The sequence below is a fragment of the Neomonachus schauinslandi genome, chromosome 15 (genome assembly GCF_002201575.2).
Source record: "Neomonachus schauinslandi chromosome 15, ASM220157v2, whole genome shotgun sequence".
NCBI lineage: Eukaryota > Metazoa > Chordata > Mammalia > Carnivora > Phocidae > Neomonachus > Neomonachus schauinslandi.
In genome coordinates, this window is record NC_058417.1 from 1,256,716 (window position 1) to 1,272,776 (window position 16,061).

A 16,061-nucleotide genomic window follows, 5' to 3' on the forward strand; every position below is an offset into this window, starting at 1 on the left:
TGCCCAAGAGAAGTGGGGAGAGGTGAGGGGGCAGCCATGGAGGTCACTGGGCTGGGGGGGGAGGGGTACATGTCTCTGCTCCTGTTCTGCTCTGTCAGCCTCTCTCTGCCTGGCCTTGGCCTCCAAGACCCTCATTATCCAGAATCCTAGGACACCCCCACCTTGTGATGTATTAAAAGGTAAATATTTGGGTTTTGTCCCTAGTTCCTGGCACACAACTCCTAAAACCCTCAGGCTCTTAGCCTGCATGCTAACAAGATGGCAGGTGGCTGGGCCCCCCAGAGCTGCAGGGCGGGGGCTGCTCACCCAAAGACCAAGGCAGGATGTCCAGGCAGAGGGGCTGGAGGGTTAGTTAATCCCCAAGGCCAATGTCTTAATCTCGCCTACGAAATGGAACTTCCATAAAGCCCCTAAATGACAGGGTTCAGAGAGTTTCCGTGCTGTGAGCACATGGGGGTGCTGGACTGCCCCGTCCCCACACCCTGCCCTCTGCACCCCTTCCTGCTCGCTCCTGACTTGTATCCTTGATAATAAGCCACTAAGGACAACGTTGTCCTATGTCCTCTGGGTCCTTCTAGCAAATAATCACAAATAACAAATCTGAAAAGGGGTCGGAAGGGGGGAACCTCTGAATTTGTCGCCGAATCAGGCAGACGGGCAAGTGACCTGGGCACCCCGTGTGCACCTGACAGCCGGAGGGGGGCAGTCTTGTGGGGCTGAGCCCTAAGCCCATGGAGCCCATGCCAACCCGGGCTTACCTCCCACCATCCAGGGCCATGGGGTCCCTCGTGGAGGGCTCAGATCCCCCCAACGCAGGAGCAAACCGAGGCTCAGAGGAAGGAACCGGCCGCAGGAGGAGGCTACGTGCAGACCAGCGGACGCTTTGTCAAATCAAGGTGTCTCCAAAAACTATTAGGCAACAGGGATCCGTTGCTAACGTCTCTCCGTTCAACAAAAGAGGAAGAAAGCCTGCGCGGTGTCCGCAGAGGCCTGGCTCTGTGGCCATGGGGGGGGGGGCCGTTCCGCTTTCTGGCCAGACGTCTCCCAGCTGAGTGCGGGCGAGCAGATGCCCCTGGGGCTGGGAATGCACACGTGACGTGGCAGGATGGGCAGTGGGGCTTGGGAAGGCTCGCCACCCAGGAGAGGCTGGGGGCGGCTCCCTGGCCCAGCTGGAGCGGTTCAGTAAGGAGCTGCCCTGCTGACTCATGGGACCCCACCCTTCCGGAGCGCCCTGCCCGCCCAACGCCCACCTGCCCGGAGAGTCCATACCTGGGCTGGAAAGGCACTGGGTGTCGTGGGTCTGCGTCCCGCCCCCCGCCCACCTGCGGAGGTGGCCCCTCCCCTGTCCCCAGCATACCCAGCCTGGAGTCCTCTGCATGACAGGCTCTTCTCTGAGCTCAGCCCACTTCCCGGCACCATCGAGGCTCAGGCTGGGACCCTGAGGAGCAGAGAAGGGTGAGTGTCTCTGGCTGGCTGCACCCCACTCCAGCGCCCCCACAGAGCCTGGGCTTGTCTGTGTCTCCCAGCCCCTCTGGGCTCCTCCCGCCCGCGGCCTTTCCTCCCTCTCCTGCCCCTCCCTTCTCCTAACTGCAGAGGCCCTGGGGTCTACACCAGGGAAGAGGAATCTACCAGGTGCAGAGGAATGATCCCGGTGGGGGTCTCGCCCTGGGCCAGGGGAGGGGCAAAGGTGAAGGGAGACCGCTGTCCTCTGCCTGCTTGACGCCCCTCTGCACTCACCTCCAGCCTGGCCCCCGTGCACATCCCCAAGGTCCCTCAGCGGGCAGGGATGGCCGGCGGAGCCCAGTGGCGGCTGGCCTGGTACCTAGACGTGCGTGATAGGGAAGGATGACCTGAAGGAGTTCCAGCTTCAGCTGCCTGAGAAGCCGCTCTGCGGGCCCTCTCCCGGCGCCACCCTGACTCAGCTGCAGAAGGCAGATGGCGTGGAGGTGGCCTCAGGCCTGGTGGGTTCATCGGGAGCAGCGGGCCTGGGATCTGGCCCTCCGCACCTGGGAGCCGATGGGCCTGAGCGGGCTGTGCGCCCAGGCCCGAGCAGAGGCAGCCTTCATTCCAGGTGAGCGCAAAACCCCCTCTCTCCACTGGCCATCGCCTGGCCCCCGACCCCCTGGGGACCCCCACCCAAAGCCCCCCTCCCCCAGGCCTTCCTCTGGGCAGCGACTCGGGACCCCTCTCCTCGCCAAGTGCGTTTCCAGGCCGCCCTGTGGTTCCCACGGCGCCTGGGGGGAGGGGCTGACGTCCGGACGGGCGGGGGGGGGGGGGGTGGGGGTGGGAGGCGCACGCACGTGCGAGGCGCCCAGGACCCGGTGCGCCTGCCTGGTCTGCGTTGGGGGCGCGGACTCGGGAGCCGGGCAGCTGCATGCACCGCGTCGTCGGACAAGCTCCTTCGTGCCTCTCGGCCTCTGTTCGGACTATGCGAGCTTCAACGAAATAATCCATGGGAAACATTTAGCACAGAGCCTGACACCTAGTGAGTGCTCCATAAATCCGGTCTCCGCGGTGCGGGTCCTTGGCCTCTCCCGGTGGAGACCGCAGAGCAGCTTCATGCGCAGAACCACGGCCTCGGTCCCCAGGTCCTGCCGCTCCGGCCACAAGCCCCACCTCTGTGTCTGCCTCCCGCAGGCAATTGCCCCCCACTCCCCTGCTCCCCGAGTGCAGCCAGCGTGCAGTCCCCCAGCGGGCCCACCTCCACCGAGGTGCTGAGGTTCGTCCAGGACGCAGAGACGGGATGTTGGAGACAGCCACCGGACACATCTGGACACACGCGGAACCGTAAGGCTGGCCATGCCGGCCCGGGGGCCCCCGCGGGTTCCACCCAGGGGAGCCTGGGGCTGCATGGGGCTCTGGGTGGAGGAAAGGGGAAGGAAGAGGGATGGAGGAGCCAGGCTGGGGTGGTGGAGGCAGGCGGCCTGGAAGTGATCTTCTGGAAGGTTCCAGCACTGCGGTGACACCCCGTCCGAAGTGAGAGATGGGGACAGGAGAGCCAGGCGGGACGGGCGGCAGGTCTTACCACGCCGGGTGCCACATGGAACACCGCCCTTGCCCTGGCAGAGCTCAGCGGGTTATCTTGGTGGGCTCCGAAGAGCCTCAGGGCCAGGGCGGTCCAGAAAGTTCCAAGGTGGACTCTGTTCTCCAGATGAGCCCCAAGAGGAGGGCAGGCTCATTCCTCAGCCCCACATAGTTCCCTCTCCTGACTTCTCTTATTTCAGCCTTCACCATCCTGAGTCACCCAGGCTGAAGATCTTTTTTTTTTTTAAGATTTATTTTGAGAAGGAGGGCGGGAGCAGAGGGAAAGAATCTCAAGCAGAGTCTGCGCTGAGCACAGAGCCCAACGTGGGGCTTGATCTAACAACCCTGAGATCATGACCTGAGCTGAAATCAAGAGTCAGATGCTCAACCGACTGCACCACCTAGGAGCCCCTACCCAGGCCGCAGATCTTAATGACAGCCCGCCTCTTCCCCTTGTCATCCAGGCTCTGCATGGCCGCCTCGGGCCAGTGTGGAAGCGCTGGTCCATGCTCAGGCAGCGCTTGCAGACAGAGCCAGGGCTGGAACCTGGAACCAGCCGTTCCTGCTGCCGCTCTGTGGAAGTCCCCACTGCTGATCTCACAGCCCCTCTGCTTTCCCTCCACCTGGTGCCCAGCACCCCTCTCCGCTCCCGAGCTCGAGCTCCACTGCCCTCGTTCCCCTGACCTCACCTGCTTTCTGTGTGACTGAAGCAAGTCACTTCATCCCCCGGCCCCACCGTGTCCCCGCTTCCCCAGCTGAGCCTTCAGGCTCTGCAGGCTCCCCTCCAGCCCCACCCCCCAGTACAGAATGGGTACGTCTGTGACCCACACCAAAGAGTCCATTTGCACAGAAGTGTGAGTGTGCGGTGCAGTTCTGCTGACGTACTATGGGGGAGAGGGTTAGACCGGTCACGTGTCGCCCCACAAAGGCCCCCCTGGTGCCCCCGCCTGCATCTGTCTCCCCGGCGACCCCCCTCCATGCAGCATCTGGTCCCACCGCTTCTCCCCCATGATGACCGTGATGCAGAGCGATGCTGCCCTGTCCCAACTTGCTGGCCCCGGGTTCAGATGCCGCCTGGTAACTACTTGTCCTGGAAAGGAGGCGCCCGACCCTGCCAAGTGGCTTCTCAGCATCTTCTACCTAATAGACGTTCTTGCCGGAAGGAAATTCCAGGCCAGCTACTAAGAGAATAAAACTGGGCCTCTATCTTTATGATCCTTTTTGGCGATAGTTTTATCGAGGTAGAATTCACTCACTTAAAGCATCCAACTCAGTGATTTGCCGCCATCAATGTTAGAAGATTTTCATCATCCTCTAAAAAAAACAACACCTTACCCACTCCTGAGAGAAACGAAAACATACCTTCACACAAAAACGTGTGCATGAATTTTCATGATGAAAACTCATCGTACCGTTACTCATAAAAGGCAAAAAGTATCCACAACCCAAATGTACATCAACTAATGGATCAACAATATACAGTCTCTACGTACACAGAAATCATTTTCCAATGAAAGAATGAAGTACTGTTATAAGCCACAACATGGATAACCCTTGAACACATGATAAGTCAAAGAAGCCAGTTAAAAAATGACCATATAGCATGAAATTCAATTCATAGGGGATGTCCAGGACGGACAAATCTAGAGAGGTACAATGTAGGTTCGTGGTTGGCTATAGTACCAAATAGTAGGTGACCTCGAAAGGGTCAGGGGGGTTCTTTTTAATCTTTATGGTTTTAAATCTGGGATTGGCAACACACGTCCCAAAGGATTGTAGTGAGAGCTCAGAACAGAGGGGCCTGACATACAAGGGATGCTCGGTATTCGGCAGTTTCTTTCCAGGAGACCCTTCCTTGCCCTTTTACCAAGCCCTTCCAAGCTCCCCAGACCAGGAGTCGCCACTCCAGGAGTCACCCAGTGCTCCCACGTCCACGGCAGTCCTGGGGGACTGTGAGTTCCCACCGCAGCCCAGCCCCGAGCCCAGAAAGCAGGAGGCTCCCAGGGCTGGGTGGCCTCCGGTCAAAACATCTGGAAACCACAGCACAGTTGAGGTCCCTGCAGAGCTCCTGGAGAGGGGTGGATGGGGCTGAGGGACAGGTGGGGGCCAGATGGGCAGGCTGAGCACAGAGGGTATCAAGTGCATCAGAAACCCCTCTCCAGAACGCCCCTGCTGGCTGGCTCCCTCCATCGGGCTAAGCCACCGTTTCTAGGCAGCCCCTAGAAATTACAATGCAGGTGCGTTACCCAGTGCAGGAAACACATCAGGCTCTGTGCCCAGTGCCTCCCTTGCATGATATCCTTATCACCCCACCGTGGAGATGAGAGAAGCAGGGCTCAAAGAGGTAAGATTGCACAGTTCCTGGAGGCAGGGGTGGATTTCAGCCTCTGTGCTCTCCCTGATGCCAGAATCCACACCTTTAACCCCCAAATCGCACTCCCTCTGCCATGTGGGCGACAAGAACAGTCACAGGCTCACAGGCTCCCCATGCCACCCAGGGTCTTAGCCACTGACAAGCCATCCCCTTAGAACTGACCCTAATGCTCAGAGATGCGCCCTTGAAATCTGAGAGATGTTAAATGGGAAGGATTCTTTCCGCACCCAGGTAGGAGTAAACTTGTGGAATTCATGGTCCTGAAATGTGTGTGGCCCAGGCTCAAAGCGTATTGTTTGACTTAATAAGTTACAGTCCTTTGAAGGAAGGACGGAAGGAAGGAAGGAAGGAAGGAGGGAGGGAGGGAGGGAGGGAAGGAAGGAAGGAAAGGAAGGAAGGGGAGAAAGAAAGGAGGGATGAGAGAAAGTTTTACAGAAACATACAAATGCAATAACCTTAAAATGAAGCAAGGATGAAAGCCACGAGGACTAATTACTTGCAAGTAATTAATTATTAATTGATTTTGAGCATCCTAGCAACCAAGGCAAAAAGGGAAATATAATAGGGTTACATAATACCTGTTACTCAAGAAAAGATCAAATCAAAAGAAACACTTTTTTTCCTGATTCTAAATTCTTTGTTTTTTCCAGCTTCATTAGGGTATAATTGGCAAATAGAATTGAATTTAAAGTGTGCAAAGGTTTGATAAACCTATGCATTGTGAAATGATCACCACAATCAAGTTAGTTAACACATTCATCACCTCACATACCTGTGTGTGTGTGTGTGTGTGTGTGTGGTGAGAACCCTTGAGATCTACTCTCTCCACAAATTTCCAATATGCACTACACTAGTATTAACTATAGTCACCATGCTGTACTAATATTAGACCCTCAGAACTTAGTCATTTTATAACTGAAAGCTTGTACCCATTGACCAACCTCTCCCCATTTCCCACACCCCAGCCCTGGCCACCAGCATTCCACTCTCTGCTTCTATGCGTTTGACTTTTGGGTTTTTTGTGTGTGTGTGGTTTGTTTTTGTTTTTGTTTTTTACATTCTACATCTAAGTGATACTGTATGTTTGTCTTTCTCTCTCTGGCTTACGTCACTTAGCATAATACCCTCCAAGCTCATCCATGTTGTCACCAATGGCAGAATTTCCTTCTTTTTTAGGGCTGAATAATATTCCATTGTACATATGTGCCACATTTTCTTTATCCATTTATCAGCCAGAGGACACCTAGGCTGTTTCCATGTCTTGGCAGTTGTGAATAATGCTGCAGTGAACATGGGGGTGATGTATTTCTTCAAGATACTGATTTTGTTTCCTTTGGATAAATACTCAGATGTGGAATTCCTGGATCATATGGTAGTTCTATTTTCAATTTTTTGAGGAAGCTCTGTACTGTTTCCCACGGTGGCTGCACCAGCTTACATTCCCATCAACAGTGCACGAGGGTTCCCTTTCTCCGCATCCTCGCCAGTACCTGTTATGTCCTGTCTATTTGACGATAGCCTTTCCAGACAGATGTGAGGAGCTGTTTGTTGTGCATTTCCCTAATGATCAGTGATGTTGAGCACCTCTTCATGTCCCCGTTGGTCATTTTTACATCCTCTTTGGAAAAAAATGTCTATTCAGGTCCTTCGCTCGTTGTTTGTGTTTGTTTTTTGGGGGGTGTTGTTGTTGTTGTTTTTACTGTTGAGTTGTACGAGTTCTTTATGTTTTATATTAACCCCTTACCTGATATATGGTTTACAAATATATTCCCCCTTCCCATAGGTTGCCTTTTCATGTTGTTGATCATTTCATTTGCTGTGCAGGAGCATTCTAGTTTGATGTAGTCCCACGTTCATATTTTTGCTTTTGTTTCTTGTGCTTTTGGTGTCATATCCAAAAAATTATTGTCAAGATCAACATCAGGGACTTTCCCCCCATATTTTCTTCTATGAGTTTTATGGCTTCAGATCTTACACTTAAGTTTTTAATCCGTTTTGTGTTAATTTCTGTGAGTGTTGTAAGGTAGGGTCCACTTTCATTCTCTTGCACATAGATATCCAGTTTTCCAACATCATTTATTATTTTTTTTTTTGAAGAGATGATCTTCTCATTGAGTATCTCGGCTCCCTTGTCAAATATCATTGACCATATATGCATGGGTTTATTTCTGGGCTTTCACTTCTGTTGCAATGATCTATGTGTCTGTTTTTAGGTCAGTACCATACTGTTTTGATTACTATAGCTTTGTAATGTTTGAAATCAGGAAGCGTGATGCCTCGGGCTTTGTTCTTTTTTTCTCAAGATTGCTTTGGCTATGAGGTTTTTGTGATTTCATAAGAATTTTAGGATTGCATTTTTTCATGTGCATGAAAAATGCCATTGGAATTTTGATAGAGATTGCACTGAATCTATAGATTGCTTTGGGTCATGTGGGCATTTTTACAAAATAAATTCCTCTAATCCAGGAACACAGAATATCTTTCCATTTATTTGTGTCTTCTTCTTTCTTTTTACCTTTTTAAAGAACTTTTTTTTTATTTTTTATTATGTTACGTTAGTCACCATACAATACATCATTAGTTTTTGATGTAGTGATCCACAATTCATTGTTTTCATATAATACCCGGTGCTCCATGCAGTACGTGCCCTCCTTAATACCCATCACAGGGCTAACCCATCCCCCCACCCCCCTCCCCTCTAGAACCCTCAGTTTGTTTCTCAGAGTCCATAGTCTCTCATGGTTCGTCTCCCCCTCCAATTTCAGCCCCTTCATTTTTCCCTTCCTTCTAATGTCCTCCATGCTATTCCTTATGTTCCACAAATAAGTGAAACCATATGATAATTGTCTTTCTCTGCTTGACTTAGTTCACTCAGCATAATCTCCTCCAGTCCCATCCATGTTGATGCAAATGTTAGGGATTCATCCTTTCTGATGGCTGAATAATCTTCCATTGTATATATGGACCACATCTTCTTTTCCAGTCATCTGTTGAAGGGCATCTACGCTCCTTCAATTTCTTTTATCAGTATGTTATAGTTTTCTGTGTACAGGCTTTTCACCTCCTTGGTTAAATTTATCCCTAAGTGTTTTATTGTTTTTGATGCAAAATAAATGTCTCTTTCAGATAGTTCATTGTTAGTATATAGAAATGCAATTGATGTTTCTATGTTGATTATGTATCCTGCAAGTTTACTGAATCCTTTTATCAATTCTAGCAGGTTTTGGTGGAGTCTTTACTGGGGGGTAAGCACTCTCAGGATTTGTAGGGTTGAGTTAGATCATGAAGGGGGGTGTGGTTTTCATAGTCCATTTATCTGTTGGCTGGTAGATTCGTTCATAGTGATGTCCCAATAGTTAAATATATTTAGGTAAAGGTATGGATTTACTTTAGACCTTAAGTACACACGTTAAAATATCAGGATCATCAATCAAAGAACATACGTGTAAGAAGAATCATTGACAAACTAGTAGCAAGAAAAAGATGGAAAGGAAAATGAGAAGCAAGGAACTTGGCCAGTTCTGGGGGTCTGGGAGGCTCCTTTGTCAAGACCGCTCAGGCTCCGTGTGAACCACTGAAGCCGCGGGAAGACAGTGTGGGGGCCAGGGCCAAGGGGAGAGACTCGGAGATCCCGGGGGTGCCTGGCTGGACGGACAGGGTCACTAGCATGGAGTGTGGGCGGGGCGGGTGCGAGATAGCTCTGGGATGCAGAGACGCGTCCATGTGGGGAAGTGGGGGGGCACCCACAGCAACCATCCTGCCCCTCCCACAGAGTGGGACCTTGGCCCAGGGGGTCTCCAGGTGCCCTGTCAGGGGCGGAGCGCTTGGCCAGTGGAGTGTGGGCTCAGCTCTGCCCAGCAGTGAGAGACCGCGGCCTCCGCCCTCAGCCCCGATGTTCCGGGTCCGCACCGCCACTCCCCCGCTCGAGGCCAAGATATTCTGGGGAAAGCCTCCCGCGTCTGAGGCCTGGGCCAGAGCGCACCAGCAGGGCCCGCGGGAGAGCGGCCTGCCTCTTGCTCGGGGCTCGTGCCCTTCGGATTCTGTCCGCAGAGCAAGAAGCAAATGCACAAAAGCTGTTTGTAGCTCACTGTGCCCAGCCAGGAAGCCAGGCCCCTCGCAGGAATCCACGCACCTGCTGTGGGGACTGCAGCTGGGTCTTATCCTGGAAACCATGACCTCACTGCCCAGCGCAGGCCTGATTTAGGACCTGGGTCCTGGCTGCCTCCTCACTGTCCTCCGTGAGGTCCCACGTCCAGTTATGGCTTTCCCCGGTGAGCCTTCTCCCACCGTGGGTAGAGCCTCGAGCTTCAGCCCCACCGCAGAGCCTCACAGACCCTGCTGCTCCCAGCTCTGTCATCCTTCTGCAGGACTGAGCTCCGTCAACTGTGGGGCCCAGAGCAAAGTGGAAACCCGCAGCCCTCTGTTCCACAATCATTCGGAGCCTCAAGACGAGGACCGTGGAGCATTGAACCAAGCACAAGGCCCTCGTGGGCACAGAGCTCTGGGGGACCGCACGGGCCGCGGCCCCTGAAGCCAGCTCTGCCCTGTGGGGCCCGTCATCCCCCTCCCCCTGGCCCCCCCTTCCTTCAGCGCACGGGGAAGCGTGCTCTCTGCAGAGCTCGTCCCCTGGAAAGTGAGTTCACTGGCTTCAGGGGCTCAGTCCTGTTTGTGCTGTCCACAGGGAAGGACAAAGCTCACGTAGCCATCTGGGTGGGGTCACCCCAGCTCCTGCAGGAACGTACCTGCTCCAGACGGCCAGGAGCCCCCAGCACACCCCCCCATGCCGCAAAACTGTTGCTTCTCTGGGACTAGCACCTCCTGAATCGTACAGCGATGAGAGTCCAGACATCACTCAAGATTCTGCAAAATGCATCTTCAGGAGATCTTCCCCTACCCAGAACCCCACGCATCACCGGAGGAGTGGGCCAGATCGTTGGGAGAAGCAGGAAGAACCCGACAGCCGGGTTCCAGTGTTCTCGGTCCTGTTGTATTCGACCCATAATCACAGCAGGTAACCCTTGCGGTTCCAAGGGCTTCACGGACATAAGCCCGTTCGGGCCCCTCAGTCACGTGGGGAGGAGGACGCGCTCGCTGGCCCCGTGCTGCAGATGATGGGGGGCAGCCCCCGTCCCTGACCGCCCTGCCGGACAGCTCTCCACGCCCCACCTTCACGTATCCCTCCTCGACCGGGAAAGTCGCTTTACTCCTCAGCAGCTCACCTAAGCCTGGAAGGTGCCGATGACGCAGTCCGCGGGGAGGGCAGAGCTGTGGGACCAGCCGCAGAGCCAAGTACGGGGTCCCAGACCCAGGGGGCAGCAGCGGCCGAGGCTGGGCAAGGAGGCGGGACGGCGGCGCTCAGGACGCTCTGGGTCTTTGTCCTGTTTGCTGTCTGTCCCCTGTGCTGGGCTGCGAGCTCCAGGACTGGAGTGTCCAGGTGGTTCCTGTCACGGGGCAGAGATTTACTGGACACCTTTGTTTAATCACGACAGAGTCCCCTGAGCCCCGACCCTGCCTCTGAAACACCCCTGCTCTCGATGGCGGGCTCCAAATGTCTCCGGTAAGGCCAGCCAGAGACACCCCCTCAGTCCAGGATCTTCCCTGCGGCCCCCCTTCTCTCTGCAAGCCGTCGGCACCCATCACACAAAGACTCCGCCCGTCAGCAGGAAAGGAACGTAAAGGACAGTTCTGGTTCTCGAGTAGCTGACAGGTTTAACAAAAGATTAGACAACAAGTCTTTAAAAAAAAAAGAAGAAGGAAAAGGCAGTGAGCAGAGGATGCCGAGAAGCCAAGACACCCAGGGTGGCAGCAAGAGAGACGGGGAGGGCCCTCCGCGGCGGCCGCCGGGCTCTCCACCCCACCCGGCTGCCGGAGAGTCCCTGACTCTTCATCTAAGTGCCGCTGCCTCCAAATCGAGGCCCCGGTCAGGAGCGCCCACAGGGGGCAAGGCTGGGGCGCAGGGCTGCGTCTCAGCTGCAGGAGCAGCGGCTTCCGGAGAGGGCGGCCCCGCTCGATTCCCGCCGAGACCCCACGACGGTGGAGGAGGAGGTTCTTCCCAAAAAGGAGACTGCATACGGGACAAATGCACACACCCCGTTGGTCGCTCCATTTCCCCGCTGTCCCTTCCTGCTGCTTGTTCCCGCGCCGGCCTCCGCCACCAGCCTTCGCGGTCAGAGGCCACGCCAGCACGCTGCTCAGGGCCAGCATCCCCCGCTCTCCAGCCCAGGGCCCGGGGCTGGGGCTGGTGTGGGCTTCGGCTCAGGCGGGCCCTGCCCTGGACACGGGATTGCCCACAGCCTCCAAAGGCCCCAGGTCCAAGCAGAAGCCCGCCTCCTCCCGGCCACTGAGCCCCCGTCCCCGAAACCAGCTGCTCCGGCCCAGCCCGACCCCAGAAGGGCACTAAATCCTTGTCTCTCGACTCCGTGCTCTGACAGGGGGCCGTGTGGACACCTCCCTGTTCCAAGTGGCCCGCTTGAAAGAGCAGGGGATGCTCGTGGAGAAGCCGACCAGGGTGGAGCTGTCCCACGTGGTCCTGGAGGACCCCAGCTTCTCCCCCATAGGAGTGCTCCTGAGGACCATCCACGCGGCCCTGCGTTTCCTCCCCGTCACCCCCACTACTTTACCACCACCTCCAACCCGATGACCCGACGAGATCGCCTTCCACCTCCACCTGATCCCCAGCGACTGCCGTATTCGCAAGGTGGCCCTGGGAGCCAGAGAGGCTGGGCCAGGGCGGGCTGCCGGCAGACGGGGGTGCAGCCAGACAGCCCCCCGGACGGGTCAGCGGGAGCAGGGCGGGCGGGTAAGCCTGGGCCCTGCTCGGCCACGGGCTGCCCCCCGTGAGTCCGCTTAGGGGGCCTCTTGCCCGGGGTCCATGCCCAAACCACCTCCCCCGCCCCCGACCCCCTCTCACAGACACGCAGAAGCACCGCCTCCCTCGGCTCAGACCACGTTCCGTGGACGGAACTCCGTGGACGGACCCGCTGAGCCACCCGGCAGACCCAGCCCCTCCCCGACCGTGGCTCTGTGTGCCCCTCAGGCCATCGACAACGAAGAGAAGAAGTTCCAGTTTGTGCAGATCCACAAGCCGCCCCGCTGGCTTCGCTCTCCGTGGGCTCCCACTACACAGTGTGCGGCTCAGAGACGCTAGAAGCAATCCGCAAGGTGAGCAGGCCAGAGGCTCGCCCGGCAGCGGGGTCAGAGGCCAGGCCCGGAACCACTGCGGGTGCGTCGGGGAGCTCTGGCAGGTGCGCGGCGAGCTGGGGCTGGGCCGGCAGCACGTGGGAGTTGGGGCGAGCGGGACACCGAGTTGCAACACAAGGATGCACAAAGCACGTCAGTTGGAGGAAGGGGCACGTTCAGGATGGGCCGAGGCTCACAAAGAACGAGTCCCACGATTTGGACCTTGGTGGGGCATTTGGGGGAACACGGAAGACAATGGACAACGCACTCTAGAGGTGGGGGCCGTGCTGTGAGCCCCGGAAAAACTCCTCTCCAGCGGACCACACGCGGCAGGGACGAAGCTGTAACCGGGAAGGCAGGTCCCGCCTTCTGCGAGGGGGCACGTCTGGCGTTTTGTGGTTGCACGGTGGCCTGCCCGAAGGGGACATTCTGAGATCGTGCTTGTCCCCCAGGAGGACGCGGGGGGGAGGCAGCCTCGGGTCAGTGCGTAAGAACACCGAGCAAACCCATGTCTGAGCTCCATAATCACAGACACTTAGAAACTGTTGACACTAACCAAACACGGAATCCCCCCCGCCCCCGCCCGCCCAGGCCTGGACTTTTGGACTTCTTTGTCTTTCTTTGCATTGTCCCATTTTAGCAGGAATCCTGCTAAATCTGTTAGCCAGAACCCCCCCACCTTGGATATCTGATAACCCCTGATCTGATCCAGTTCCTCCCCTCCCACCCCACCCCTCCATCCTCCAGGTGGTATCTGATCACTCCCCGGGCCTTCTTCGGAAAGAATCCCGTTAGGTCAGTTCAACAAAGAATTACCCACCCCCACCCCCCAGCAGTTTCCCACACACCCCCACCCCCACCTCCGCCCCACTCTGCTCCTCGGCTGTAAATCCCCAACTTTTCCTTATGTTTGGGGTTGAGTCCAGGCTCTGTCCCATTGCAGTTGTCTCTGTGCCTATCATGCTGTCATGAATAAAGTCTGCCTTGCCCTTTTAACAAGAGTCATGAGCAGTTTTTTCTTTTTTTTTTTTTTAAGATTTTATTTATTTGTCAGAGAGAGAGGGCACAAACACAAGCAGGGGGAGCAGCAGAGGGAGAAGCAGAATCCCCACCCCCACCCCCGCTGAGCAGGGAGCCCGACGTGGGGCTCGATCCCAGGCTCCCGGGATCATGACCTGAGCCCAAGGCAGGCGCTTCACCGACTGAGCCCCCCAGGCGCCCGTGAAGCGTAATCCCTGATGCCTTCAAGGGCCTCCAGGAGCCGCCGGCCGTGAGAGCACTCAGTAACTCACTGAATGAATGCACACACAGAGGACACAAGTCACACGGTGGAAATCAGCAGCAGCTTCCAGCTATAAGCAGATTCTGTACACAGTTGTCTCCGTTCCATCGTGACCTCGCACGAAAACACCTCTAAAGGAAAAGAATCCCAGAAGAAGCGTGAGCTTCGGAGAAAATGCAACAAGGGAGGGATGTCAACAAACATTTCAGAAGACACAAAGCAGACAAAGACGAGCTTTATCAGGCAGAGAAAGCTGAAGCGACAACGTGCAGAGTTTCAGAAGAAGCCCGTTTGCACCGCAGAACCCCGGGGAAGAGGCAGCCACTGGGCTCTGCATCTCTCTGCAGTAGGCACGGGGAGCTTCACGCAGCAGGATCTGCTGCAAGTCCCTATGAGGAGCAGGTAGGCAGCCAGATGTCTCTCACCCCACCTGCCCACACAGCTAGCCCACGGAGGCTGCCTTCCCCCACAGAAGGCTAAATGTTTGGTCTCTGCTGGGGCTGAACCGGGCAGATGGTTCAGGAACGTCAGGTGTGGCTGGGAAAGCAGAATGAGGTATTGTGTTATAAAGAATAAGGGGTGATTCATCAGTTGCATATAACACTCAGGGCTCATTCCATCAGTGCCCTCCTTGATGCCGGTCACCCAGTTACCCCCTCCCCTCCAGCAACCCTCAGTGTGTTCCCTAGAGTTGAGTCTCTTATGGTTTGTCTCCCTCTCTGATTCATTCTATTTTATTTTTCCTTCCCTTCCCCTATGCTCCTCTGCTTTGTTTCTTAAATTCTACATACAAGTAAAATCATATAATTGTCTTTCAGTGGTTGACTTATTTCACTTAGCATAATACCCTCCAGTTCCATCCATGTCGTTGCAAATGGCAAGATTTCATTTTTTGATGGGTGCGTAATATTCCGTTGTATATATAGACCACATCTTCTTTATGCATTCATCTGTCGATGGACATCTGGGCTCTTTCCATAGTTTGGCTATTGTGGACATTGCTGCTATGAACATTGGGGTGCAGGGTGTTACATGCAACTGATGAATCACTGAACTCTACCTCTATATGTTATATACTATATGTTAATTAATTGAATATACTATACTATATGTTATACTATATGTTAATTAGTTGAATTTAAGTAGAATGAAATAAAATTTTTAAAAAATAAAGAAAAAAAAATCCCCCTCATAGGAGGTCTCTAAGAGTCAGATTCATACAGAAAGAAAGTAGACGGGGAGCCAGGGGCTGGGGGACGGGGAGGGGGGATCCGTGTTTCATGGGGACAGAGTTCCAGTTTGGGAAGATGAGAAAGTTCTGTGGATGGGTGGTTGGGATGGTTGCCCAACCATGTGAATATACCTAATGCCCCTGAACTGGAAGATGAAAAATGGTTAATATGGTAAATTTCATGTTATGTGTATTTTACTACAATAAAAATGAATAAATAAATTAAAAAAGAAAGAGGAAGGGGGCTGAACATCCTTCCAATGAGACAGTAGGTTCTCAGGGTGCTGGTAGCCAGGATCATAAAACCAGGGGTTCTACTCCCATGGGCTTACCTTAGAGACATGAAAGCACGTGTTCATATAAAGATTTGTACACAGTCATAGAAGCTTAATTTTTAATAGCCAAAAACTGCAAACAACCCAAATACTCATTAAAAGGTAATAAACATATGGTGGTACATTTGGTTGATGGAACCCAACCCAACAAAAAGAGCAAACTCTCAACACCCGCAGCAACATAGATGAGTCTCCAAATAACGATGCTGGGTGAAAAAGCCAAACAAAGTAGAGTAAGACTGTGTGATTCCATTTGCATAAAATTCTAGAAAATGCAAACAAATCTATAGTAAGACAAAGCAGATTAGTGGCTGCCCGAGGGTACGGTGAGAGGAGGCATTCTGAATGGGCACAAAAAATCAGAAGAATGATAGATGGTGTAGGAAAGACGTTAGGGATGGAAGCAATGCCCAAGAAAGAATTCTTGAGACATCTTTGGTGCAAAAAGGTGGTTTTATTAAAGCACGGGGACAGGACCCGTGGACAGAAAGAGTCGCACCGTGGTCAGGAGGAGTGGCCCATTATATACTTTCAGGTTGGGAGGGGCTTAGGGAAGGTCACTCTGCGGGTTTCAAGGACTCGTCAGCGGGCTGTCGGTAGTAAGGAAATCTAATGATCGTTCTGCTTTTGTTTCCC

General features: G+C 54.3%; 1 protein-coding gene across 1 annotated transcript; it reads left to right on the top strand.

The window, feature by feature from the left end:
• Positions 1–1,363: 1,363 nt before the first annotated feature.
• NLRP1 (NLR family pyrin domain containing 1) lies at positions 1,364–4,219 on the top strand. The gene is made up of 4 exons (XM_021694789.1): positions 1,364–1,455; positions 1,923–2,071; positions 2,638–2,787; positions 3,489–4,219. The coding sequence occupies exons 2-4, from the start codon at positions 1,936–1,938 to the stop codon at positions 3,617–3,619; spliced, it is 417 nt and encodes a 138-aa protein (XP_021550464.1). The 5' UTR covers positions 1,364–1,455; positions 1,923–1,935; the 3' UTR covers positions 3,620–4,219.
• Positions 4,220–16,061: the final 11,842 nt, after the last annotated feature.